Source organism: Panthera leo, chromosome E1 (assembly GCF_018350215.1).
Source record: "Panthera leo isolate Ple1 chromosome E1, P.leo_Ple1_pat1.1, whole genome shotgun sequence".
Lineage (NCBI taxonomy): Eukaryota > Metazoa > Chordata > Mammalia > Carnivora > Felidae > Panthera > Panthera leo.
This window is the reverse complement of record NC_056692.1, coordinates 10,765,220-10,791,526: the sequence shown is the minus strand read 5'-3', so window position 1 is coordinate 10,791,526 and position 26,307 is coordinate 10,765,220. Positions and strand designations below refer to the sequence as shown.

Here is a 26,307-nt window from a genome sequence, read left to right as displayed (position 1 = left end):
ATGAGGTTTCCGATCGACATCCTTATACTCATTTTCCTGTTTTTATTTTGAATACACGGGCCCAGGTCAGGAGCAGCTTGGGGCTTGAAGGGTCTCCAGACGGCCCTGGGCAGAGGGGAGTCCCCCTCCCTGGACTCCTGCCTCCCATCCCAGCTGCTCCTGGCTGCCACGAGGCCGTCCCCTCCCTCCCTCCCCGCTCCCTGCCCCTTCCACCATCAGCCTGGCATTCGAAGCACTTTCGGAGCCCCGTTTCATGCGTCCTGCTCCCCAAAGTGCCCAGGCCCTGGGCAGGGGCTAGTCAGTACCGGCTGCTGGTGGCACATTCCATGCGGACGCCCCGCCGGTGCTCAGGCCAGTGTCCCATCCCAGATGCTGTTAGACCTCAAAGTCCGGCGGTGGCCCTGGCCTCCCGCCTGGCCTGTAGCTTCCCTGAGCTCCGGGAACCCCAGTCCGGGCAGAAGTTGGGCCTAAACAGAGAAGGCCAGAGCAGCCAGGTCCCCCAAGTGGCTGTGCCCGGGGCCTGCCCTCGGAGCTTGTCCATCGTGTCGGGCCTATGGGAGAGGGACAGCTGCCTGTTTCTTTCATCCCTGCACTCCCCTCCCGCAGGCCCTCCCCAAAGTGTCTGTGGTGGGGTGAGGGTGTTGGACACCCAAGTGGGGCCCGAAGTCGTCAGGGGGCTGCTGAGAAGTCAGTCTCCACCTGGAGTCCGTCCATCGGTCCAGGTCAATGTGCGTGCAGTCCCCTTGCCTGTCCCTCACCTCTAAGCCACTTTCCCGGTAGCCAGAACACCTCAAGGGGCCATCTGAGGGTGGGCAGGGAGGCCCAGAAGATGGTCAGCCCCAGGTGAACCCGTCCCCCATGCTTCCTCGGGTAGAGCCCCCAAATACAAGAGCCCCGAGACCGCGGCCATCGATGGTTGGAGTGAGTGGGGCTTCTGTCCCCCTGCCCCGTGACACCATGCAGCTGGCAGCCAACAGGAAGAGGCCAGCAGGAAGCTCTGGGAGCTCCCCCTGCCTGGTGGGCACTGAACATCGCAGCGGTCCTCGGGCACCGAGGCCCCGTCTCCGTTTGTATGAAGCAGCGGGAGCCCGGGCCTGGCAGTGAGGAGGTCCACGTTCCAGTGAGGCTGAGCCCCGTGGGACCCCGGGGCGGGGCGTCCGCGTCCTCTCTGGGGACCTCAGTGTCTGGTGGGCGGATGGCCTGCTGGCTCTGCCCCCGCCCCGGGCCCCCACCCCGGTCACAGTTGTACCGGCTGGACGTAGCTCCGTGGGAAGAAGCCCACGCGTCCGCAGAACCGGCCCCGCCACCAGTGGGGGTCCGGGCGCTCCAGGACCTCGATGATGTCACCGCGGTGGAAGCTGAGCTGTGAGGGGTCCTGGGCCGAGAAGTCAAACTGGGCCTGGGCAAAGCAGGCCCGGGGGCCCTGCGAGGGGAGGAGGTGGTTAGTGGGGGTTTTCAGGAGGCCCCAACAAGAGAAGTGATTTGCTGTGGGTGGGAGGGCAGAATTGAGCTTGGACTCTGTTCTCACTCCAAGTCTACGCCACCCTCTCCACAGACCAACACCACTGTCCTGGCCACAGGAACAGGCCTTGTAAGCTGTAAAGTGGTGCATAGCTAAGAACAGAGTTTACCGCTGTGCCCTTGACCGAGCTTCGAGGGAGAGGATGTCACTCAGGGCCGCTCCCAGCTCTCAGGCCTGGGTTCCTGTCCTATCTATACCCCGAGGTGACCTCGGGTAAGTCCCCACCCTCGTGGGACTTAGTTCCCCCCCCCCGCCCCCCCCCGCAAATGGCAGGCGGACAAGAGCTCTCTGCAGGCACGTCAGCCTGTCGCCGTGACGATTATACCCGGTGTCCCGGCCCTACCGGTCCCACCAGCATCTCTGTTCTGAGCCTGCGGAATCTTATCCAGGATGGGTGATAGGATCAGTGGACAGGCTGTAATTAGCGGCTCTCTGCCCAGGAAGTAGGAGGTGGCATGGGTCCTAGGGGACTGAGCCAGCTCTGGAGTTCTCCCACAGGGTGGGTGCCCCCAGGGCCCAGGCCAGAGTGAGGCAGTGGTGGGGGGGGGGGGCGGTGTGGGGAGCCCTCAGCCAGCTCCACACTGGCTCCCTCACATTCTCCAAGGGCAGACCTGGCCCACGGCGGTGAAGGGGAGAGGTTGCAGGAGGTCTGGGACAGAGGCCTGGCGGGGGGAGGGGGAGGGGGAGGGAAGGTGGCTCAGACAGAGAGCTCGCCACCGACCCAGCCCCAGGATCAGATTTAAGAGGCCCGGCAGCTTCCTGGAGGCCCAGAGTGCACGAATGGGGGTCTCCCGAGGCACCGTTTGACCCTCCTGGCACATGAGACGGGAAACCGAGGCCCAGTTGAGGAACGGACGAAGGTCACGCGTGGTGGGGGTCTAGGGACAGGCAGGACTGGAGCTTCTCTGTAGCAGTCCGTCAGCCTCCCTTCTCCCCCGCCCCAGGCTATGCTCCCTGGTTCCCCTGCAGAGCCCAGGCTCAACTGGGCCGTCCCAGGGTCCTGACCTCTAGCCCCAGGCCTTGCCGAACCCCCCCTCCCAGAGGAAACAGCACACCGGGGCTAATAACCCTGTTGGCTGCTATCATCATTCTGATGAGAACGAGGGCTGGTCCTAGGGGCCCCTTGATGAAAGGGCTGGCTAGCAAATTGCTGTTCTTGCGAGGACCAGTGGCGGCTGGGTACCCACCCCCCACTACACACACACACACACACACACACACACACACACACACCCTGAGCCCAGCCAGGCCCTCACCCACGAGCGCTCACACTGCCTCCACCCCACCCAACACCAGCTCCTCGGGACCAGAACCCCGGACAGAGCCTACCCGGTGGGTGGTCTTGGTTGCGCCTCAGTTTCCTCACCTGGGCAATGGCCAGATGAGGACCCCAGCATACTAAGCCCAGCTCAGCGCACACGGCACCCAGTAGGCTCGGCAGGTGTCTGTACCTTCATTCACGCAAATTCACACCGAGTGCCTACTGTGACCCACGCACTGCGCCAGGAGCTGAGAACAAGCCAGACACTGGTGGCCCCGCGTCACGTCCGTTCTCTTCCTTCCTTTCCTTTCCCTCTCCGTCCCCACCCTTGCGTGTCTCACCGCAGTGCCACCAGAGTCGGACTCTAGAGCCTGGGCTGGATGCGGGGCTGCCGGTGGGGGTGGGGGGTGGCCAGACCCGGCAGGTGTCCCGGCCCCCCGCGGAGGCTCATGTGGGGGGGGGGGCGGGAGGGGGCTCTACCTTGAGCAGGGGCTCCTCATCCCGCAGGAAAACCTGCCGCTGCTTGGCGATGGTGGTGGTGCGGTAGAAGTCGACCAGCTCATTCAGGGAGTTGAACTTCTCTTCCCACAGGTAGTACTTGCCCGAGGCCTCGCGCAGCACCTTGAAGTGCTGTACCTGGTCGCCGTAGCTAGCGGAGAGGGGCAGCCTCAGCGGGGCCCGGGGGCCCCCCTTCTGCCTCCCCCTGGAAGCTCGCCCCTCTCAGCCCTGGTTGAGACCCGCAGTCGGGGGAGAAGGTGCAGGGCAGGAGGGCAGGTCGACGTGAGACCTTAGGCAGGTCACTGAACTTCTCTAAACCTCAGCTTCTGGATAATGGTAGCACCTTCCTTCTGGAAAAGGGTTCAGAAAATGCTGCCTGTGGCTAATTGGCAGCATTGAACGGGTTCCTCTCGGAGGAGGGGGTTGCCTGGGTGGCTCAGTCGGTTGAGCGTCCGACTCTTGATTTCGGCTCAGGTCGTGGGCTCACGGTCCGTGGGTTCAAGCCCCGACTCGTGCTCTGTGCTGACAGTGCAGAGCCTGCTTGGGATTCTCTGCCCTTCTTCCCCACTCGTTCTCTCTCTCTCTCTCAAAATAAATAAACTTTAAAAATCAATCAATCAATAAACGGCCTTCTCTTCTCACACCTCTTCAATATGCCCCTCAGACGTGACAATCTCCCCTAGCCCCCTCCCGGCCCTCACAGTCCCACGAAGAGTGAGTCCTCAGACCATGCTGACTCAGACCAAAGCCTGCAGGTGGGAGAGGAGCTCAGGTGTGTCGGATGCTTCATGTCTCTATCTGCCCCCTACCTCAAGAACCTTCTATGGCTCCCCATTGCCCTCGGGAGAAAATCTTAACACCTCGGACTCGAGATCTGGCTCTGATTACCTGCCCAGCCTCACCTTCATATGCTTCATATACTCTCTTCCTGCACACAGCATGTCCCATAGGCCAGGACAGGCCATGATGGGCTGGGACCAGAGGTGGGGCCAGCGTTAGGACAATGGGCAGCACAAACCACTGCGGTTCCCCTCCCTTCTGCAAGGGTGGCCGGCCCCACCACGTGGTCCAGGAGGTGCAAACCGAGCCCTTTGTACGGTGGGGAAACTGAGGCCCCGAGTGCAAACCGTGACCCCCCCCAGGGTCACACGCGGCAACAGAAACCGGAGCTGGGGCCACATCCAAGCTCCCACGTGTGAAGCGTCATTCTAGCATGCTCCCCTGCTGGTTCTCGTCGTACGACAATAGCAATAATCATAATTCTAATTGTGATACGGGGAACATCGCAGACCTTGTCAGCCCCAGTCCAGGACTGCTACTGCACCACGTTGTTCCCTGGGCTGTGATCCCCAGGAGGCCTTCCCTCTCATCCTCTGGGCCTGGCCAAAAGACCACGGCCACCCTTCCTTGCTCTGGTCAGCTCACCTGGGCCTCTGGGCCTCGGCCTCCTCACCTGCCCAACGGGGGGCTCTGATGCACTCCCCGGAGGGGGGTTGCAGGAGGCGGGGGAATCTGCTGGGAGAACACAGCAGAACCCCGGCTCCCCAGCAGAAAGAAGCCAGCTTAGGAACCTGCCCGTGGAAGGGCTTCCTGCCCAGGTGGCTGGTGGAGCTGAGAGCCCAGAAGGCCTGGGACCCGTGGTTCCTCCAGCGTCAGTCCTGGGGCGGGTGTGCTGCTCGGTTGAAGGTTTAAGATTAAAGACTGAAGATAATTGTTTAAGGTGAATCTGTTCTGTTCGTGTGTTGGGAGTGTGTGGGGGGGGGGGGTGGTCAAAGTGGGATGCCTCCCACCCTGCCCATGTTAAGGGGTCCAAACCACACAGAATCTCTCTCTCCACTCCAACATACCTCCCCCCCCAAGCCTTTGCATACACAGTTTTCTCCAAATTCTTCTCGAGTCAAGCTCCTACTCATGCCTCAAAGCCCAGGTAAAATGGCCCAAGCTCAGTCAGAGTCAGAGGTCTCCCTGGGTTCCTCAGCCCCTTGTACGGCCTTCTTCTGACCCACTGCACAGAATGGCTTGCATACTACACACCGAAAAGGCAGGGAGGCCGGAGTGGGCCCTGAGGGCTAGCCCAGCTGGGAGAGGCTAGACCCAGGGACTAGAGCGTCAAGGCCCAAGGCTTAAATGCTCATCAGGTGCTTTGTTCTTGAAACCCTCTCCTGTCCGGTCCGCTCTGAGCTGTGATTCCAGCCCTCCAGGTGTCCTGACCCTGAAATAGACCCGACACCCTCTCTAAGACACATCCAGATCTCAGGGCAGCTTAGCTCCAAGGAGAGCCAGTTTTGGGACCGGGTGGAGCAGTGATCCCCAGACCCGAGACAAAGGCGCTCATCAGCAAGCATTGTTCCCAGGTGACTAAGCCGCTCATGCTGTCGGCCGGCCGGCCGACATGCATGCCCGTGTTCCTGGGATGGAACTAGGGCGGGCAGGCGGACGGTGCCTCCTGCCCTGTCTGGTCTGCCACAGCCTCCCAGAGGCCACACGCTCCCCTTGAGGCAGCCTCTAAGCCCTATGACTCCCTAGTGTCCGGTCCCTGCGAGATCAGGTTTTCCCCGGGTCCCTAGACTTTGGCAGGGGAGTTCGGGGAGGAGTGTCTCTCCCAGCAGCGGAGTGAGGCAACCCGAAGCCGGGCAAGTGAGAAACCAGGAAACGGACCCCAAGGACTCCATGTCAGGTCTGGGCCACCTGGTGCAGAGGCAGGAGGAGGAACCTGGGGTAAGGACGGCCCCTCCCCTTTGGGTAAGGGGACAGATAAGGGGGTAGTAGCTGTGAAAATGATCTCCAGGGGGCGCCCAGGTGGCTCAGTCAGTGAAGCGTCCAACTTTCGGACTTCAGCTCAGGTCCTGATCTCACGGTTCATGGGTTCGAGCCCCACGTCGGGCTCTGTGCTGACAGCTCAGAGCCTAGAGCCTGCTTCAGATTCTATGTCTCCCTCTCTCTCTGCCCCTTCCCCGCTTGTGATCCGTCTCTCTCCCTCTCTCTCTAAAATTAAAATAAACATTAAACATTAGAAAAAGAAAGAAAGAAAGAAAGAAAGAAAGAAAGAAAGAAAAAGAAAATGACCTCGACCCCAACGGACCACAACTTTGAACTTTTTGGTGCTTGGAGGTTACCTTCAGTTACCAGGAAAGTTATCAGGAACAAAGCATTCCCTGATCACACAGGACGATCGGTGAGCAGAGAAGAGGAGATGAGACAGGAAAGGGACAAGGGACCCAGGAATTCTAGAACCTTCCAATCTGAGAATTGGGAGAATTCTCAAATCTGGGATGCTTGCGTGTTCCAGCCCCTCACCTGTGTGTGGTGCATAGTAGGTCCTCAGTAAATGACGGGCCTTGTCCCTTCTCCCACCTGGTCCAACCTTCCTGTTCTGTAGTGAGGAGAGCAGGACCCAGAAAGGAGAGAGGCCTGCCCACAGCCAGGGGCGGCCATGTAAGCCAGGCGTGGCCCCTCCTGATCAGTGATCACGCTTGTCTGAGGCTGAGCAGGGCCACTTCCATCGGGTGGCCCCAAGGACTCAGCATCTGGGGCAGTCTCCCTCTCTCTAGCCAGCTTATCTTCCAGCCTCGTGGGGCCCTTGCTAGTGATCTCCCCAGGAACACCTTCCCTTTCCTCTGTGGTCTTGGCCTTAGCCATCCTTCAAGGCCCGGGTGGAGCCTTGAGGTGTTTGAGAACCCTTTAGACCGTCTGTGGACTCTCCCTCCCTCCCCCCGGCCCAGGGGAGCTGCAGGGCACATAGGGGGATCCATGTCTGACTCCAGATGACCCCCGAACTGGGCAGGGGGGATGGCTTGAGTGCAGACAGCCGTGCCCTGTGAGCCCTGCTGAGCTGGAGGCGGGAAGGGCGGCCAGGAAGGGGTCTCGACCTGGGCGAGGCCAGAGGAGGGGCCATGTGGAGCTGGTCCACAACAGTGGGCAGTGCCCACGGTGTTTGTGTGAGTGTCCTGGCCTGCGTGTGCCTGGTGTCCGTGTCTCTCGTGTCTAGGGGTGTGGGGGGGAGGGGGAGGTCTCCTTCTCTCTCTGCTCCGTGAGTGCGACTGTATGACTGTATGTGTGAGTCCCTTTCTTTGCAGCCGTGGGTGTGTTTGTCTCTGTGTGTGACCCCCACACCCGCCCACTGTGGGCGGGGTGGGGGGAACGAGGGGCAGGGCCTGGCCTCTGGGCTGTAACAAAAGCCTCAAGGACCAACTGAGTCCTGATGCTCGAAACAGCCTGTCCTGCCCGGCTGGTTTTTCTGGCCTGGTGGCAGCAGCAAAGGGACAGTGGCAGCAGCAAAGGGACAGGATAAACAAGGCTGGGGTAAGGTCAGGAGCCCCAGGACTGCCCCGGCTGGGGCCTGTGGGCCCTCCGGGGCAGAGGTCTGGGTGCTCACCCCCACCGGGTGATCTCCATTAGGCATGGCCCTTCTCTAGCCTCAGAAAAGGGCTGGGGCGGAATACACGTGCCGCAGCAGACATGAAATCGAACCAAAGGGACCTTGGCAGGGACCCCTGGGTCTTTGGGACTCAGGAAAGGTGGGTCTGTCAGGGCGCAGAGGGTCAATGGGCACTCGCTCCGCTCTTCCTTGCTGTGTGACCTTGGGTAAGTTACTGCACTTCTCTGGGCCCCCGTTTCCTGCCAGTGGGGTTTCTGGGGATCACTTCTTCTCTGTCTTTGCCTGCAAAGTATTGCACCCTCCACCTTCTGCTACCATTTCTTTCCTGCTTCACTTTCCCAAGAGCCTTTATCATCTTCCAAGACTTTATATAATTTGTATAACTGTTTCCTGTCGGTCACCCCAGTAGAAATGGGTGCCCGAAGGACAGGGAGCTTTGTCCTATTTTGTTCATGGCCGAATCCCAAGCACCTGGGACAAGGCCTGGCACACAGTAGGTACTCGGTGACCAGAGCAAACATACGTGCATTGACTCCAGGGCGCTTCCGGCCTGAACGGAAGCAAAATGCCTCGCTTGGGAGCAACCTGCCGTTTAAGGCGGAGAAGTCCACCTCAGGCTGGCTGGGAGTGTGGGACAAAAGCGACACAGCCCGGGCACTGCGCCCCAGCCTTGGTCCCTGGCTTGCTGCCTGCCAGCTCAGACATGCCCCTGGAAGTGGTGGCGGACGGCCCTTTGTAAATTCACAAAGGGCAGTCAGCCGTGGCCGCTCTCGCTCCGAGAGGCAGCCCAGGCCCATAAACCCCACCTCTGACAGCTTTATGGGGCTTGGCGTGAGCATGCGGGAGATGCCACGTGGAATGGGGTCAGAGTCCCCGAGAGCCAAGCCGATGCAGGCGGAAATGCTCTCACACGTGAACCTGCACAGCTGTCACTTTGCTGGATGGCCATCGAGTCACTGGACTTCACAACCTGGGGGTTGCTGTCTCTATGATGTAGATGAGGCCGTTACAGCCAAGAGAAAGCCAGGACCTGCCCGGGGGCACGGGGTGGGGTGGGGGGGACGGGAAGCGAAGTCAGGACGAAAACTGGGTTCCCTGCCACTCTGTCACTGCCCCTTCTCTAGTAGCCCTGGGTTCGTGGGACAGGGGGCTGGGAAGCAGTGTGGCCCTTAGAAGGTAATATAATAACTAGCATAACTTGCATTTTTGGAGCACTTACTAACTGAGGCTCAGAGGGTAATTTGCCCAGGGTTATACAGCTAGTATCAGAGCTGAGATTCTGGCTCAAAAGCCCACACTCCCAGCCATATACGCCCTCTGAGTCTCAGTTTCCAACTCTAATCCCTGGCCTGTGATCCTCCAAGGGCCACTGAAAGGCCCCCGGGAGAAACAATGGACCAGGAATGGGAGGAGGACCTGGGAGGAGTGGCTCAGCTGGGACGAAACTGGGGGGTGGAGGACGCCACCTGGTGACGCTGTGCACAAAACCACAGCTAGCTGAGCCCTGGAAGCTCCTTCTGGTTCTGACCTGGGGGGGGGGGGGGGAGAGGGGGAGGGGGGCTCGGCCAGGATGCCCTGGGGGACGTGCGGAAGGGCATGTGCTAGGATTTCTCCGAAAGATGCTCCCAGGCCTTTTCCCAGGACGTGGGTGCTGGCTCCCCTGCTCAACAACTACTTCCTAGTACTGCCTGTCTCCCCTCCTGGTCGGACTTGTTGCTATCCAAACCCATCCCTGCCCCACCCCAACTCCGGGTCCAACTGGCTAGTCCCTGTGCCTGACATGCCTCTCCTCTCTTTGTACACCAAACTCCTACTCGGGCTTCAGGGCCCAGCTCAGATATCACCTCCTTCACCATGTGGAAAGTGTCCCCTGTCTCTGAATTGCCCGTATTTATTCATTCATCGTGGAGACGCCTGGGCCAGGCCGTGTCTACATTCCCACCACACTCCTTGGTTTGACTCCTCTCTCTGTCCCACTCTTTGGTTCTCTCTCTCTCTCTCTCTCTCCCCCTCCCTCTCTCTTCTCTTTTCTCTCTCTCTCTCTCTTACTTACACACACACACACACACACACACACACAGCAGCGTCTGAACCTGCACCAGCCGGGCTGCACTTACAAAGAATCGCCAGAAGAGGGCAGTGCATGGAGGTGTGATTTGATCACAGAGGAGGGAGAGGCAGGGTGGGGGTTGGCAGGGCCACCACCTCCCCTCAGCTCCAGCTGCAGAAGCTGTCCGGCTGAGTCCCCTGTGCCCCTGCTTTGCTGGGTGATCTTGGGCTTTTGAACTGATTCCAGGAGCCCCTCGAAGCTGGACCAGCCCACCTGGTGGCGCCATTCCCAGCTGACCAGGCCCTTGGCCAGCCAGCACACGGAAAATTTCCATTTCCTGCTTTTGCACGGATCCTGGGGAGTGGAGGCTGAGCTGTGGAAGTGGGAAGTGACCCAGGGGGCACTCCAGATGCCCACGACCATCCTGGGGCGGGGGGCGGGGTGGTGGATCAGAGCTAAGAACTCACAGCATCCCCCCCACCCCCATACACATGCACACTGACAGTGCTCCCATTAAAAAAATTTTTTTTAAAGACTTATTTGTTTGGGGGAGACAGATAGATGGCGTGCAAGCAGGAGAGGGGCAGAGAGAGAGAGAGAGATACAGAATTTGAAGCAGGCTCCAGGCTCTGAGCTGTCAGCACAGAGCCCGACGTGGGGCTCGAACCCACAGACCGGGAGATCATGACCTGAGCTGAAGTCGGACGCCCAACCGACTGAGCCACCCAGGCGCCTCAACAGTGCTCCCATTTTTAAGATGGGGAAATAGAGGCTCAAAGAGGGCCAGAGCCATTCCCATCCCCTGGGATAACCGGTCTGTTCCCTGGAGGTCAAGGACGGAAGGGAAGTAAAAGGAACTGGCCGGCTGCTTGCATAGCTTGGAGGGGATCAGGTAAGTGCCCAGAACTCTCGCGATGTTGGGTCATTTTTACACACATGCCCCAGCAGCCTCCCTGTCCGTGTCTTTCTTTCTCTGCTTCTTTGGGATTCCCCGGACCCCAGCGCCCTGTCACACCCCCCCCCCCCAGCCCCCACATTAACCAACAAAGTGGCCCCGTGTTCATTTATCCTTTGGACAATCAAGCCATTGGCCGTGAACCAACCCAGTCCCGGGAGAACGGCCTCCTAGGGGCCACACTGCCAAGCTCCAGGGTCCGCTGCTTGTTCCCTCCCTCCCGCTGGCAACCTTGCCACCCCAATACCGCGGTCAGTGACAGGAAAAGCTGGCACCGTGGGCGCCTCCCGCGGAGACCCTGACAGTCGGCATCTTGCTGGGGGCCCTGACTTCGCAGATCCACACCACTCCCCTCCCCGGTCGCTTTTCATGTCCTCAGCCCCCTCCAGAGTCCCAGATACCGCCACCTCCGGCCTGGCTCCTCACTGGCCTCCAAGTGCTCTGCTTACTCCCAACCATCCCTCCTCCTCATAGCAGCCGGAGGGATCTGCCAAAAAATGGAAGCCAATCACATCTCCCCCTGCTCAAGACCCTCCATGGCTCCCTACTGCTCCCAGAGAAAACTCCCGGTCAGGACCTGTCAGCTCCATCTCTTTGACCACATCCCTCACCCTCTCCCCCTTTGCTTCTCTGCTCTTATCACACCACCTCCTGTGGACTCCAACACGGCCCGGGTGCATTCCTACCCCAGGGCCTTTGCATTTGCTATTCCCTCTGCGTAGAAGTCTCTCCTCCCAGGTCCTCATTCCTGGAGACCTGGGCAGCCTCCACTTCCAAGTTCAGATCTTTGTTCAAATGCTACCTTTGGGGCGCCTGGGTGGCTCTGACGGTTAAGCGTCCGACTTCGGCTCAGGTCACGATCTCGTGGTTTGTGAGTTCGAGCCCCGCGTCGGGCTCTGTGCTGACAGCTCAGAGCTTGGAGCCTGCTTTGGATTCTGTGCATCTCCCTCCCTCTCTCTCCCCAACTCATGCTCTGTCTCTGCCTCTCTCTCAAAAATAAACATTTAAAAACATACTACCTCTTCAGAGAGGCCATCTCTGACCACCTTGGCTCCTGCTCTATTCCTTTGCTTCCTTGTATGCTGTCTGTCTCTCCCACCAGGACATAAACCCATCAGGGCAGCAACTTTGGTTTTTTTTTTTACCGTCATTTCCCCAGCTTCTAGAATAGCCTGGCACAGGACATGTAGCTCAACAAAATATTCCTTGAATTTATGCATCTATGTCCTACTGTCCCAGGTCCTGAGAATAGGAAACACAGAGACCAGACCCCTTCGCCCCGATGCCTGTTCCTGTTTCTACCTTCCAGCCTGGATTCCTCCATGGCCCTAGTTGTGGCCTTTGGGATTGGGTTCTGCGCTGCCCAGAGACTGCCACGTCATGCCCGAGGAGCTGCTGGTCACAAAGCCAGACCCTCCCATCACGGCGACCCTGCTTCAATGTCAGGCAGTATTCCAATCGCTCTGAATATATTGACTCAAAAAATATATATATATTGACTCATATTCCTTGCAATTACTCATTTCACATCAGAGGAAGCAGGCACAGAGAAGTTAAGTGACTTGCCCAAGGTCACACAGCCAGGAAAGGGCAGAACTAGAACCTGAACCCAAGCAGCCTGGCCCCACAGTCCCTCATCTCAATCACGGCACCATATGGTGGCACCCTGTCCACATAGCACGTCCTGGACACCTGCCCTGGGTGTCTCAATGCTTCTCCCGCCCCCATTGGCCTCCATTACATCAAACCCTAGCATCCTTCTTCCTCCGCTCATGATGAGTCTATGATGGCTCCCTACTGCCCAGAGAATAATGTCCAGAGACCCTTCACGCCGGGACTTGAGGCCTTGCAGGCAGCCCCGACCCCCTTTCCAAGCATATTCCCACCACTCTGGACCACACGCCAGGGTGCGTGCCATTCCCCCACCCCGCCCCCGACAGTCACCTGCTTCCAGGTTCTGGCTGTTCCTCCCTCAGGGAGACTACTCTCTCCACCCTTCTCTGCGCTCCCCCATGGGTCAGAACTCACTTCACGGAGACAGAGAACTCCCCTGGGGAGCTCTCACTCTCCCGGATCAGGAAGGCTCCCAGGTGGTTCCGCTTCATCAGAATCTCTTCGGCCAGTTGCCGGGAAATCCTGCCCGAGTACCACCTGCAGAGAGAGGGGGCGAGTGAGGGCAGTGGGGAGGCCAGGCTACCCCTTCCCCGTGGGCCGGGCGTCCAACATCGCGGATCCTCACGGCGGTCCCGAGACACAGGAGATGTGATTGCACCCATTTCACAGATGAGGAGCCCGAGGCTCAGAATCGCACAGCAACGAACCCAAGGGTACACGCCATGGCAGGCAGGAGTGGGGACCCGATCCCGGCGTTCTGGCTCCTGAGCCCAAGCCAGGCAAACATATTATGAAATGAGAAATTATGAAAGGAGAAAAATCAAAATTTAGGGCACCTCGACCTGGCCAACCCCAGCTGAGCTCTTCTGTTTTAGATGAGAGATTCTGAAAAGTGGAAAAAAAAAAAAAAAAAAAAAAAAAAGAAGAGAAAATGGAGGGCAGTTTCCCTGCACCCATTTCACAGATGCACGGACTGAGGCCGCCTGGACTTTTGCTCACAGGTCCAAGCCCCTTTTCTAGCTGACCAAATAGAACTGGGTAATGCAGAAGTGATTGGTAGATGCTTAAAGTCCTACAAGACCCCCACTGCCCCTCTGCCCCCAGTACCTGGAGACAAAAGGCTGGGGCTCAGCTTCTCTGCCAGGCCTGCCCATCTCGCTGTGTGGCCCATGCAGCCCCGGCCTCTTTGGGCCTTGCCCACCCTTGTAGCGTCCAGGTGGTTTCTGGCTGGGCCCTTTCTTGTTCAGCTGGGGAAACTGAGGCCCAGAACAGCCAGAGTCTCATGGTGGCACCATGGCCAACCCCGGGTGGGGTCCAGAGACTCTGTCCCTTGTCAAGCTTCCCTTCCCTCTTTCAGCAAATGTTTCCTGAGTCTGAGTTTGGCACCGGGGGCGGATGTGAGGTGGGACTTTTCCTGTTGTGTCAGGATGTTGACGAGCCCTCGAAGCCCAGAGCCAGGGCGATAGGTGGAGCGGCAGCTGCCGGTGGTGTCCCACCGCATCCCCACCGTCCCCGCCGTCCCCGCACGGGGCTGGGCCAAATGCGAACACCAGGGTTCGGCCCCGGGGCTTTTTTTCTGGCGACTAACACAGGCCTGTGTGCAGGGTAGACCGAGCCCCCGGAACATTCTCTGAGATGAGCATGTGGACAGTCACCTCCCTGCCCCGATGGAACACTCTGGGGTGCCTGTGTCGCGTCCTCTCCCTCCGGTGCCCCTCCTGTCTGTTGCCGCCGTCCGCGGCCGTGTGGACGGCACAGCCCTACTTACCCTGCCCGCCTCCCGCTCCAAAAGAAAGTTCTCGTCCTCCCACTGCGGCTCAGGTGCTGCTTCTGAGGAAACCACACCCAGAAGCGAGGCTTAGCCTACTGCTGTCCCCAGACTGGTGGGGACCCCGAGCCCATCTCACGGTGGATTTCCTGGGAGGGGAGGCAGAGAAGACGGCTGCTGAGTGTGGGGGCTCAAGGCCACCATCTGGAAAGCTCGGCCCGGGTCCCCGGAGTTCGGGAGGCTGAGCTGGGAGGCCGCGGCCCCCAGCAGGACACAGGTGCAGGCACCGTTCAGGAGCAGGGGCCCAGTGGGGCCCTGAGTGGGCGTTTCCTGAGGGCTCGGGTGTCTCCAAAGAACCCACAAAACCCCATAGGAGGCGTCAGTGTGTGGGCGGCCGTCACCCTCAAAGCCTTCGGCAACCACACCCTCTGAGGAGGCCAGCCCTGCCCCCCGTCAGGAGAAGGCAGGGCTGGTCCTCAGGTGGCTTGAAGGACGGGGTGCGGGACAAGCACTTCCCGAAGCCCCCAGAATCCAGCTGTCTCCACTGTCTGCCCTGGAGAGATTGCAGGCGCCTCGGCTGCTGTGAAATGGCTCACGCCCCTCCCCGCACAGCACTCGCTTAGGCCTGTCTGCTGCCCTCCCTGGCAAACTTCTACTGTAACTTCCAGGCCCCGCGGACCATGCCCTTCCTCTGGGAAGCCCTCCCTGACGGCCGCCGCGGGCACACGGCCGGGTGGGTGCCTCTGGGGCCCCTGGTCGGTATCACGGTTCCCCCAGGGGCTCCCCGGGCAGGCAGGGGAGACAGTGGGGGTGCTCAGGGAAGGAGTGGGGCTGGTGTAGGATGAGGCCTTCTGGGACCCCAGCCCGCCCCAGCCCTCCCCAGCCCTCCCCCTCCCCTTCCCCCCCCACCCGGGGGCCCGACGGGCTGAGTCAGATGCCGAGTTTCCCCACCGCTATTTTGGGGCCAGGGAAGGTGCTGAGGTTAGCCAAGAACACATCTGGGCATGACCTGGTGGGTGGGTTGGGGGCCTCACCCCTGTCCCTGCTCTGTCCCAGATGTAGGTGGCTAGAACTGACCCCCGGGACCCCAAGGGCCTCAGACACGGGGACCCTCCATTGCTTCCAACAGGTGTGGTCTTGTCTCAGCCACCAGCGTCACCCAGATAGGCCTGGCCCTGCACCGAAATCTTGGGTCAGCAAATGCGAGCTTCTCTTCAGGGCTCCTCAGCAGCTTTGTGCCTTCCGGGCTTCTGGCCTTCACCAGGCCATTTCCTCCCCCTGGCGGCCTCTCTCTGACCCACTGGCCCACGGTGGTCACTCCTGCCTGTGTCCTCCATTGGCTTATGGATTCCCTGGGACACCTGGCATTTCTCTCTCTCTCTCTCTCCCCTCGTGCTCTCCCTTTATTGACCGAAAGACTATAAGGCCAGAGGGACAGATACCTGCCCACAGGGCCACCGCAGGGCCTGGATGTCATAGCTGCAGCCCAGGATGTCGGCTAGAGGCAGCGGCCTCTGCGTGGGGAGGCTGGGGATGCCTGGAACCCAGGCAGGGTAGCTGGGGATGTGGGTGGGACGGGGCCTTGCCCGCACAGGAAGCCGGAGGTGGTAGCAGCTTGGAAATAACTCGAAGGCAGATAAAGAGGAAATACCCTCCAGTTCCCACCCTGACCCTGCACTGCCCTCCCCTGCTAACTCACCGTCACACACACCTCATGGCTTCCAGTCTGTCCCCTCCAGCCTGCACGGCCCTGTCACACGCCTCCACCTGTGACAGGGTCCCTCCCCTGCTCAGCCATCGCCACGCTCCCCACCACCGTGAGCCTGGCATCTGAGGCCCTCCTGCCACAGGCTCTTCCTCATTGTCCTCTCTGTCCCCTCTTCCAGGAATGCCTCCCTCTTCTGCTGCTTAGCTAACTCCTACACACCCTTCAAAACCCCATTCATTGTCACCTCTTCTGAGGAGCCTTCCCCAGTTACCTCAATGCTGACGGCCTTCCCATCTCGTGCTTTCTTTATGACCTGTCGCTCCCACAGGATGGGGCTGCTCCGACCCCAGCGTCTCATCATGTGTCTCTGGCATCACCCAGCTAGGCCCCCTGGGGCTGCGGCTAGTGTTTGACGAGTGACTGAGTGAGGGGCCTACCTCCACCATCATCTCAGGCATATCCAGTCGGTTTTTCATAGGTTCTCGGCCACTTGGGCCTGTTCTGGGGCCGGGGTCGGCCCCGGTCCTTCTCAGGGCAGCAGCGTGGGAGGCCACCTGCTGAGGGCGTGCTGGGAGCTTCCCTGGGCCAGCAGGTCCCAGGTCCCAGGATGCCTGGCCCCACACATGACACCCACTCTTAAAGAGAGCTCTAGAATCCTCTGCAGATTGAAGCCTCGGCCCTTCTTGTATTACAGGTAAGGAAACTGAGGCATAGAGACAGCAGGACCTGCCAGAGACCCCACCGCAGCCAGTGGCCCAGCTGGCTGAGAGCCCGGGGCCCTGTCCCCTTCAGCACTCTCCTGGGTGTTCTCTGGTGTTCCAGGCCCTCAGGGGCGTGGCCTGGGCTGGCCCTGACCCTGCCACCACTTTGGTCCTCGAATCTCTGTCCTCTGCCCCTGCTCAGCATAGACACTGATGACTAGAAGCCAGGGGCATGCTTAAGGGGTGCCCTTCGGGCAGCTCGGCTCGCCCAGGCCAGGCCAGGTGAGGACACTTGACTGCAGGGGCTGGGGCCACCTTGAGGGTAGGGCCGGGGCAGGGGGGGGGGGGGCAGCCACTCACGGGTGGGGCTTGACGCGGATGTAGTTCTTGGGAATAAAGCCCTCAGCACCTCGCAGCTCAGCCTTGTACCAGTTCTGATCATCTTCCATGTTCAGGATCTGCGGGCGGGAGGGACAACGGTCACTTGCTTACCGAAGAGGCACGGCTGCCACCAGCTGAGGTCTCGCCGCTCAAGGACCCCAGGTGGGCATCACCCATGCCAGCCCAGGACCCACTTCACAGGGGAGGGTTGGGGACCTGCCCCAGTTCACGAGGGCCGTGTCTGATTTCAGGGCCCGGGACAGCCTGTCCCCAAGAGGGTCACAGACTCCCCAGGTTGGACAGCTGGGGACCCAGTGAGGTTTTGGTGCGTTGAACTTTAGGGGGGCCGGAGCTGGACTCCCAGGCAGATCTGGGGGGGGCAGATCTGGGGTGCCTCAGTTCCTGAGCTGTGCCTCTGAACGTGGGGTTTCTGCAGCATTTGCATGCCGTGCACCGAGCCATGGGGTGAAGGTCGGAGGGACCCTGGAAGGTCGGGGAGCCCCAGCCTGAGCTCAGCACCTACCGGTGGTCACCTGGGGTCACTTACACTTAAACAACCCTTATAATCTGAGTTCAGGGGTGACAATGCAGGGTGGTGGGGATTCAGGCACCAGAGAGCAAAATAAAGGAGGTCTTTGGGCTGAGACGTGGCCGAGGCCTGGCCTGCCCAGGTCACATGGGCTCCTCGTCCATGGCGTGAGATCTCTGCAGCCCCACAGGTGGGTCGAGAGGAACTGAAACAGCCCGAGTCGGGCTGGTAGTTACAGTGGATGAGCAACCAAGCAGCCGCAGGGAGGAACAGTATGTACAGAATGAATCTTGGGGCCCCTTCCTCCTTTCCCCGGGGCAAGCCTTCCGTGGGACAGCTCATCACCAAAGGCTATTTCACAGATGGGGACACCGAGGCCCAGAGGTGGGGGGGCGAGCAAGGCCACCCAGCAGCGGGGAGGCAGAGCCCATACAGCAAGCCAGGACTCTGGGGCCTGGGGTTCCTGGCTCAGCTGGTCTGGGGGGACCCTGGCCCACTGGTTTTTACCTCCACTCTACCTCCCATTTGTGTCTGGACCCAAGGCCAAGGGGGCATCGCTCCTGTCAGTCCTGGAGCAGATGCGCACATCGGCTCAATCCTAGTGGGTATTTGTTGAGAGAAAAAAAAACATCAGATATAGAAGAGCATGCTACCATGGGGGCATTGCAGGTGCAAAGGGCCGGGGGGCAGGCAGACGCAAGGGCATCAACTTAGTTCCATTTTGCCAGGAAGAGCTGGGATTTGCTGCCTTGGGCCCAGGCCGTGCAGGCAGGCACCCCCTTGTCTGTCTGCCAGGCCCCGTTGACTCCTTCCTTCCTGAGTCTGTAGCCTGGGCAAGGTCAGCAGCCCCGGGGACAGACGGAAGCAGGTGGCTGACTCAGGAAAACTTTTGCTGAAAACAAAACAAAAATAATTCCCCAACTTAATGGGAGAATTAAAGCCTGTGGGCTGTCTTCCATGGCCACAGATTCAAGGAAGATGCCCTGGAGCCTGGGGCTGGGCTAGTCCGTCTGCTTCCGACTCTCTCTCTAGTCTTGGCATCAGTTTTCTCATCTGTGATGTTCTCATTAGCTACGTTAGCTGAATTCTTTTTTTTTTAAGTTAATTTATTTATTTTGAGAGAGAGAGAGAGAGTGCGTGCGAGGGAGGGGCAGAGAGAGAGAGAGGGAGAGAGAGAATCCCAAGCCAGGGACAGCACAGAGCCTGATGCGGGGCTCAGACTCACAAACCACGGGATCATGACCCGAGCCGAAATCCAGAATTGGACCCTTAAGCGACCGAGCCACCCAGGTGCCCCAGATTGGCTGAATTCTTACCGTTAAAATTGTCCAAAAGCTACAGACCCTCTGGGCCATGAAAACTGACACCAAGGAGACAGATCAGCTCCTCCCTGGTGAAATTCACACCTTGGCTTGCCCCCGGCTTTTACCCCCATGGGTGCCCTCCACCCAGGACACTGTCCTACCCCAAGGTCCCCAGCCAGGGAATTCACTCATGAGTTATTTCCTGAGCACCTGCTGTGTGCCAGATACCATGCAAAGTCCTAGAGAGACAGCAGGGAACAAGCTTACATTGTGGGCAGAGGCGGACAATAAAGAAGGAAGGAAACAACTGAACAGGTACCTTAAATTAGTGGCAAGTGCTCCGAAATAGATCGAGGATGTCTGGTTGAGGGCAGGCAGATTGTCAACAGGGGACAGATGGGGGTGGTCCAGAAAACCCTCCCTGAAGAGGTGATATGCGAACGGAGACCCCGGTTACAGGAAGGAACCGGATGTGAGAAAATGCGGGGAACGGTGTCCAAGACAGAGGGAACAGCCAGTGCAGGGGGCCCTGAGGTGGTAGCAAGCCCTGCTCTCGGAAACGAGAGGAGTCCAGAGGGTCTGGAGTTGACTCAGGAGGGCAGAACTGTGAGGAGAAGTGGGGAAGGCCAGCCAGGCAAGAGCACGTAGGACTTGTATGCCACGGGAAGCTGTTCAGATTTTCCTTTAAAAGCCAAGAGAAGGGGCGCCCAGGTGGCTCAGTCCGTTAGGCATCCAACTCTTGATTTCGACTCAGGTCATGACCTCACCGTCTGTGGGATCGAGCCCCACGTCGGGCTCTGTGCTGACAGTGCGGAGCCTGCTTGGGATTATCTCTCTCTCTCTCTCTCTCTCTCTGCCCCTCTCCTGCTCGTGCTCTCACTCTTTCTCTCAAAATAAATAAATTTAAACTTAAAAAAAAAAAATAAAAGCCAAGAGAAGCCAGGGAGGGGCAGCAGGGGAGGCTCAGGCTCTGAGTTATGGCCACCGTGTGGAGACTGGGGAGGCTAGGAGCAGAGGCAGGTGGGGCAGTGAGCAGCTTGTGCACCTGCCCGGGGTCCGGGGAGGCCTGGAGGAGGAGGGCAGTCGGGGAGGGGGTGTGGAGAGGCGGTCAGGTTCCGGATAGGTTTCGGCAGAGTCGCTGACAGGACTCAACAACCGGCCGGGTACGAGACAGTTGGGGAGCAGCCAGGACGACTCGAGGGGGTTGGGCCGAGTGCTGGCAGGCTGCCACGGGAATGGCTGTCGGGGAGCAGGTTAGAGGGCTCAGGGTTGTCGGCATTGGGTCCGAGGTGCCATCGACCTTGTCTCTGGAGATGCCGAGGAGGCTGTGGGCTCCCCGAGTCTGGGTCTTGGGGGCCAGGTCATCCGTGGAGAGATGGGGGTGAAGCCACCACCCGGCCCCCCTCCTTCAGCTGGGAACAGTGGGGTCCTGTGCACCCGGACGTGCCCAGCCAACCGGGGAGGATGCTTTGTTCCAGGAAGTGATGTCTGGGTGTGTCCAGTGTGGGTCTATGTGCCACCCAGGTCTCTTCCAAGACCAGAGCTCAGATGTTCTCATCTTGGGCTCCCAGAGGCTGGGATCTGCCTGTGGGCACTTCTGGGACAGGGCCTGGCCCTCAGGGGCGCTCAGGAAGCACCGGTTGGAAGGATCAACGGGATGGCTGCAGGAGCTGCGCCCCGGGAGAAGGGGGCACACAGGGTGACATCATGCTCACGATTTTACAGTTGCACAGAGGAAGGGCTCCGCAAGAGTGAGGGGGGTGAGGCACCTCGGGAGCAAAACTTAAGGGGGCCCCAAGAAACTCGGGAATCGGGGTAAAGAATGTTTTAAGACAGCATGTTAAAAAAATAAAAGCCAGGCAGAAACTCTGAGTATGTTCGTTAGTTAATAACGTAGCCACATCAGCCCATTAAGGTAAAAATTGCATGGTGGTTGTAGGTTTCTGCAGCTTCAAGATTTGTTGTCCCAGAGCCTCACGGGGGGCTTGAACTCCTGAACTGTGAGAGCATGACCTGAGCCCAAACCGAGAGTCAGACGCTTAACTGACAGAGCCACTCAGGCACCTAAGGTCAATGGGGCTGCCAGAGCATTTCCTCCTTTCCCAGAAGTGCCCTCCGTGTCGTACCCCGTGGGCTGCCCTTTATCACCATCCGTGGGCTTTGGGCCACCCCCACCTTCTCCACCCTGGTGGCCTCTGGGACCTCACCCTCCACCTCCACCATCTGGAAAGATGATCTGAGCACCTATGCAAGTCAGAAGCAACCTCCATCCACCTCCAGCCTTTACGAGACCCAGGACGTGACGCAGCTCCCGTGGGGACATCGGTTGTGTCTCTGCCAGGGATGCAGAGAAAGACAAGGTAGACACACGAATGCAGCCACACAATTAAGTGCTCATCCAAGGCCACAGATATATTGTAGAAGACAAACTGCATAGAGGAGAACAGACGATCCCATTGCAATAACTCAAAATCGCTTGGACACAGAGGACAGTCGGTCTGAAATTTGAAATGGACAGCGAACCATTACGAACCAGCTGTGGTTATTATATATTTAGAGACGGTGCCTAATCTGCCCCCTGCCCACCCTGTCCCCTCCACTTTGTCCTCTCTGGTGTCCCCTGATACACTTTGTCACAGTCGTGGGGGAAAAAATGGCATGGGGTTAATAATGTAAGATGTTACGGATAGGGAGAGATGGGCCCAGATGCCACTGTACTGTCTCCTCGATTTTCGTGTGAATCTGAAGCTGTTCTGGGGGGTCCTGGGTGGCTCAGCCGGTTAAGCACCAACTTCAGCTCAGGTCATGATCTCCCGGTCCGTGAGTTCGAGCCCCGCATCCGGTTCTGTGCTGTCAGCGCAAAGCCGGCTTCAGATCCTCTCTCTGCCCCTCCCGGCCCCCGCCTCTCTCTCTCAAAAATAAATAAACGTTAAAAAAAAAGAAAGAAAAGAAAAGAAAACTTCTAAGGAGCGCCTGGGTGGCTCCGTCGGTTAAGCGTCCGACTTTGGCTCAAGTCATGATCTCACAGTTTGTGAGTTCGAGTGCTGTGTGGGGCTCTGTGCTGACAGCTCAGAGCCTGGAGCCTGCTTCAGATTCCATGTCTCCCTCTCTCTCTGCCCTTCCCCGGCTAGCGCTCTGTGTCTCAAAAATAAATTAACGTTAAAAAGTAAAAAAACAAAACAAAACAAAAACTTCTGAAAAATAAAGTCTGTTTAAAAGCTAACACAAGGGGCGCCTGGGTGGCTCAGTCGGTTGAGCGTCCGACTTCGGCTCAGGTCACGATCTCGCGGTTCGTGAGTTCGAGCCCCGCGTCAGGCTCTGGGCTGATGGCTCAGAGCCTGGAGCCTGCTTCCGATTCTGTGTCTCCCTCTCTCTCTGCCCCTCCCCCGTTCATGCTCTGTCTCTCTCTGTCCCAAAAATAAAAAAATAAACGTTAAAAAAAATTTAAAAGCTAACACAAAAATAAATAAAAAACCAACAAAATAAAGCTAATACAAAAAAAAAAAAAAATCCATCCAAATCCGAAATAAATAAATGTGACCTTGCACCTGCACAACCGTGAACGTGCTATCCCACCGCCTCAGCTGGCCCTCGAAGGAATGCTTGCTCGTTGCAGAACATGTGAGATGTGCAGAAAAAGCATGAAACACTCTCCCCAAAGAGCATTTTCAGGACTGCGTAATATTTGGCACTAAGCCGGTAACGCAGGTTAATTTCACACTGCAGACGCTTTTGCCAACGTGCCCCACCTCTCACCTGCTCTATTTTTCCCTATACACCTTCCCCATCTGACAAACTCTGTGTTTTCCTTCGTTATCTGGTTTGTGGCCCACGTCTGCCACCAGAATACCAGCTGCGTGAGCAGCGACTGTGCCCGTTTTCTCCTTGCTGAGTCTCCAGGGCGGAGAATGGGACCAGGGACACACTGAGTGCTCCCTGAGTCCTTTATGAGAGAACACACATACATCTCTGATTACATCTCGGGTTCCCAGAGGCAGAATTTCCGGCTCACACACATGGATATTTTTACGGCTTTTTATATGTTTCCCAAGTTCCCATCAAAATGATCGTCACTTTACCCTGTCCACCTCCCACATGTAAAAGTGCATGTTTTCTCACATCCTCAACAAACTTGGAGATTCTTTTTAAAATAAAAGTTCACTGGTCTGGCAAATGGGGAACGATTACTTGGTTTAAGGCGCACGTCTTTTGTTATTGGTGAAATTGGGCACTTACTTGCTTACGTTGCTTCTTCGGCAATTTTCCCATTCATATCCTTTGCCCATTTTTCTATTATGCTGTTTGTGATTTTCTTGTTGATTTATAAGAGCTCTTTACATATTAAGGACATTAATATCTTGTCTTTTTTTTTTTTCAGGTTAAGCCACCTTTATTTCTTACTTAGTGGACTGCAAGAGCCCCTTCCTGCTTCCATTCCTGTCCCCTCTGGTATCTTTTCAAAACGTAAACTCGATCCAGTCTTTGTCCCTACTGAAAACTCTTCCGTGAGTATGCCTCAAATTTGGAATGAAATACAAATCCTTCACAGGTCCTAATTCCTGCTTACCTCCCAACATCACCCTTACCCTGTGATTCTCTTCCCTCATTGCACTTCAGCCACAGACCTTTCTTTCAACTCTTCAAACACACTGACACGGTCCTGCCTCAGGGCCTTTGCACCAGCTGTTCCCTCCCACCTGCTGCTCTCTTCCCCCGGCTCTTTGCCTGGCTGGTTCCAACTCATCCTTCAGGTCTCAGCTAAGGTGTTACCTCTTTTTTTTTTTTTTTTGTAAGTTCTATGCCCAATGTGGGGCTCCAACTCATGACCTGAGATCAAGAATCTCATGTTCTGTTGACTGAGCCAGCCAGGCACCACTAGATGTTACCTCTTTTGAGAGACTGTCCTGACGACCCCACCTAAAGCTGTCCCATTGTCCCCTCCCACCCACTGGCCCTCTGCATTTCATCTCCCTGGGTTGATTTCGTCAATCCATTTATCACCTCCTGGTGTCACTCACTCTCTGGAATGTCAGCTCCAGGAGGGCAGGGACTTTGCCTTGTTCCATTGCTACACCCTCAGCACTTAGGACAATGCCTAAGTATGTGCTCCATAGCTTGACAAGTGTTTGTGGAAAGAAGGAAGGAAGGAAGGAAGGAAGGAAGGAAGGGGAGAAAAGGCCACTCTTCCCATTGCCTGGCATTCCTCCATTGTTCTTGGAGCTTGAAAGCTCCCCTCGTCAGTCTCTGTGGACATAAGGGATGCCCAAGTTTCAGCTAACGCTTTAATCCTTCCTTCCTTCTTCCCTGCAACATTCCCCATGTCTTACTAAGAGGCTACTGCATGCCAGGCACCGTTTCACGTCCTGGTGCCCTGGTGTGGTCCCTGTCCTCATGAGCTCACTCACTCCTGCCTTAGCCAGCACTTCTGGTAAAAGAAACACACCAGGAGTCGGCTGACGCTTTAGCAGAAGTTAGCGGGGAAACTTGACTGACATGGGGGTGGGGGTCGCGGGCACAGGAATCTGGGAGGAAAGTGGAGATTTCACAGCCTTCGCTGCGGTCGCTTGGGGGACGCCCACTGATCCCCATCCACCGCTGGCCGGTCACTCTGACCCTCAGCTGGAGCCCAGCACCCACCTCATTCCTATTTCCTCCCTGTCCTGCTCCCCTCCAAGCCCTACATCTGGGTCTACAGACCCCAAACTGCTCTCAGATTAGTAAGATCTCTCAACTAGACATGATTCTCACCAAAGGTCTCATACCCTGGCTATAGGTGGTGCTGGTGCTAAGCCTGCCCCCGTCCCCACATGGCCACGTGTCCCCGGGGCCCCCAGCCGGCACCTCAGGTGGACCTGAGGGCAGGCATCCCAGCATAGAGAGGAAGGGAGCCCCCTAAGGGGACACTGTTCCTCTTGGGGAGCGTCATGAGCTCCCCAAACCCCAGCCCAGACCCACGGGGACAGAATGAAGGTTCCAGAGGCAAAGGACGTAGGTGCACCCCACATTTGGCCCCATGCCGAGCAAGTCGTGTCACCTCCCTGTGCCTCAGTTTAGTCACCTGTGAAAGGGGGCACTGATTCTCCCCACCTCGGCAGCTTAACTGGGACGTTAGTGTGCGTTGCTGAGCTCGGGACCTGGCTCTGGTGGGGTGTCAGCAAATGGGCATTCCTGTCCCCTCCTCTTGTGCTTGAAGCTTGGGGCCAAGAGCGGGGCCCAGCAGCGGGGAGAGACACCCCGTCTAATGGCTGCTGCTCCAGTGTGGAGACTGAGGCCCAGGGAGGGGGCAGTGACTTCCTTAACATACGTCAGCGGGACTCCAGTGCCTAAATCTTGGCATGGCCGCTTCTGAATCTGGCCCCTGACCTCTGCTTGCATATGCAGACTTATAAGCAGGGACGTTGCCAGAGAGAGCGCCCACAAACCCGTCGGCCCGGACCACCTTAGAGGGGTGCGATGTGCATCAAAAGGGGAACCTGGGTTGGCTCAGTCGGTTGTCTGTCTGCCTCCTGATTTTGGCTCAAGTCATGATCCCAGGGTTGTGGAATGGAGCCTGCTTAAGATTTTCTCTCTCTCTCTCTCTCCCTCTGTCCCTCTCCCCTGCTCGCACACGTGCTCTCTCGCTCTCTCTCTAAAATCAAAGATAAACAATAAAAACTAAAAAAAGAAAAGGGGGGGCAGACAAGGAGACACAAGCTGTGGTAGGACTCTCCTTTCCCTTTTCTCCACACTGCTGGGAAGCTCATTCTTACACTTCGGGCACATTTCTTTCAGCCCCAGGAGGTTAGTGTGCCCACGCGATCCTTTCCTAAGAGCTTTTCTGTCCTTCCCTCCCTCCCTCCCTCCTTTCAGCTGTCTTTTCAAATTCTTCGCCCGGAAAACTGGGTGTTGAACCAACCCCTGCCAGGCACTATGGTAACGTCTCCTTGAACCCTCACAACAGCCCCCAAAGGACGGGTCCTAATTAATTATCCCCCCATTTCCTAGATGAGGAAACTGAGGCTCAGAGGAAGCAAGTGGCTTGTCCAGAATCACAATAACTGGGGAAGCCGGGCCCGTCCTCCTGTAGAAGCTGGACTCTGTTTGGGGGGCTGTCCCGGGCCCTCATTCTTAACCACCCCCCCCATTCCATGTGTGACCAACTCAGCACATCCCGGCCACCCTACCTTGAGCGTGTCCCCCTTGTTGAAGGCCAGCTCATCACTCTCCGTGGCCTGGAAGCTGTACAGGGCCACGGACTCCATCCCGCTGTCCCCAGGCCCCGGCAGCTGGGCTCAGAGCAGGGTCAGAGCTTCCTGCTTCCTCTGCAGTCGAGGACCCGTCTTCCTTTGTTTTGAGAGCGCGTTTTTCTTTGAGGCTTCCCCTGAGGGAGGAGAAACAGGAAGCAGACATGTCACAGAACACAGAGAGCCTCTGCCTCAGGCCCCAAAGGCCAGGTAGGGCTCTTGGGGAGTCCCCGGGGAGCCCCGGGAGTGGATCCTCTCTTTGGCCCAAGTCACAGACGAGATACGGAGGTTTCCAGAGAAGTGACCCCAAAGCCGCCCCGGCAGCTCGGGCATCGCATCTCAAGGTCCCAATCACCCCCACCAACTTGCCGATCTGCCCTGCACATTTTGTAAAGCCCAGTGCCCCTCAGGACTC

At 57.9% G+C, this 26,307-nt stretch overlaps 1 protein-coding gene across 2 annotated transcripts; it reads right to left on the bottom strand.

Annotated features, from left to right (window-relative positions):
• Positions 1-39: 39 nt before the first annotated feature.
• Positions 40-26,105, bottom strand: LOC122206112 (GRB2 related adaptor protein). 2 transcript variants are annotated; one of them, XM_042914955.1, is made up of 6 exons: positions 25,833-26,105; positions 16,816-16,913; positions 12,693-12,815; positions 3,264-3,432; positions 1,250-1,423; positions 40-551 (listed from the first exon to the last, which is right to left on the bottom strand). In XM_042914955.1, the coding sequence occupies exons 1-6, from the start codon at positions 25,908-25,910 to the stop codon at positions 468-470; spliced, it is 726 nt and encodes a 241-aa protein (XP_042770889.1). In that variant the 5' UTR covers positions 25,911-26,105; the 3' UTR covers positions 40-467. The 2 variants fall into 2 exon arrangements, with proteins under 2 accessions (XP_042770889.1, XP_042770887.1); XM_042914953.1 differs by having other exon boundaries at positions 41-1,423; positions 25,833-26,104.
• Positions 26,106-26,307: the final 202 nt, after the last annotated feature.

Coding starts and splice junctions, on each gene's coding strand:
- LOC122206112 (XM_042914955.1), bottom strand. CDS start 25,910: ATGGAGTCCGTGGCCCTGTACAGCTTCCAGGCCACGGAGAGTGATGAG. Junction 12,816..16,815: donor ATCCGCGTCAAGCCCCACCC/GTGAGTGGCTGC, acceptor CTCTCTCTGCAG/GTGGTACTCGGGCAGGATTT. Junction 1,424..3,263: donor ATGAGGAGCCCCTGCTCAAG/GTAGAGCCCCCT, acceptor CTCCCCTCGCAG/GGCCCCCGGGCCTGCTTTGC.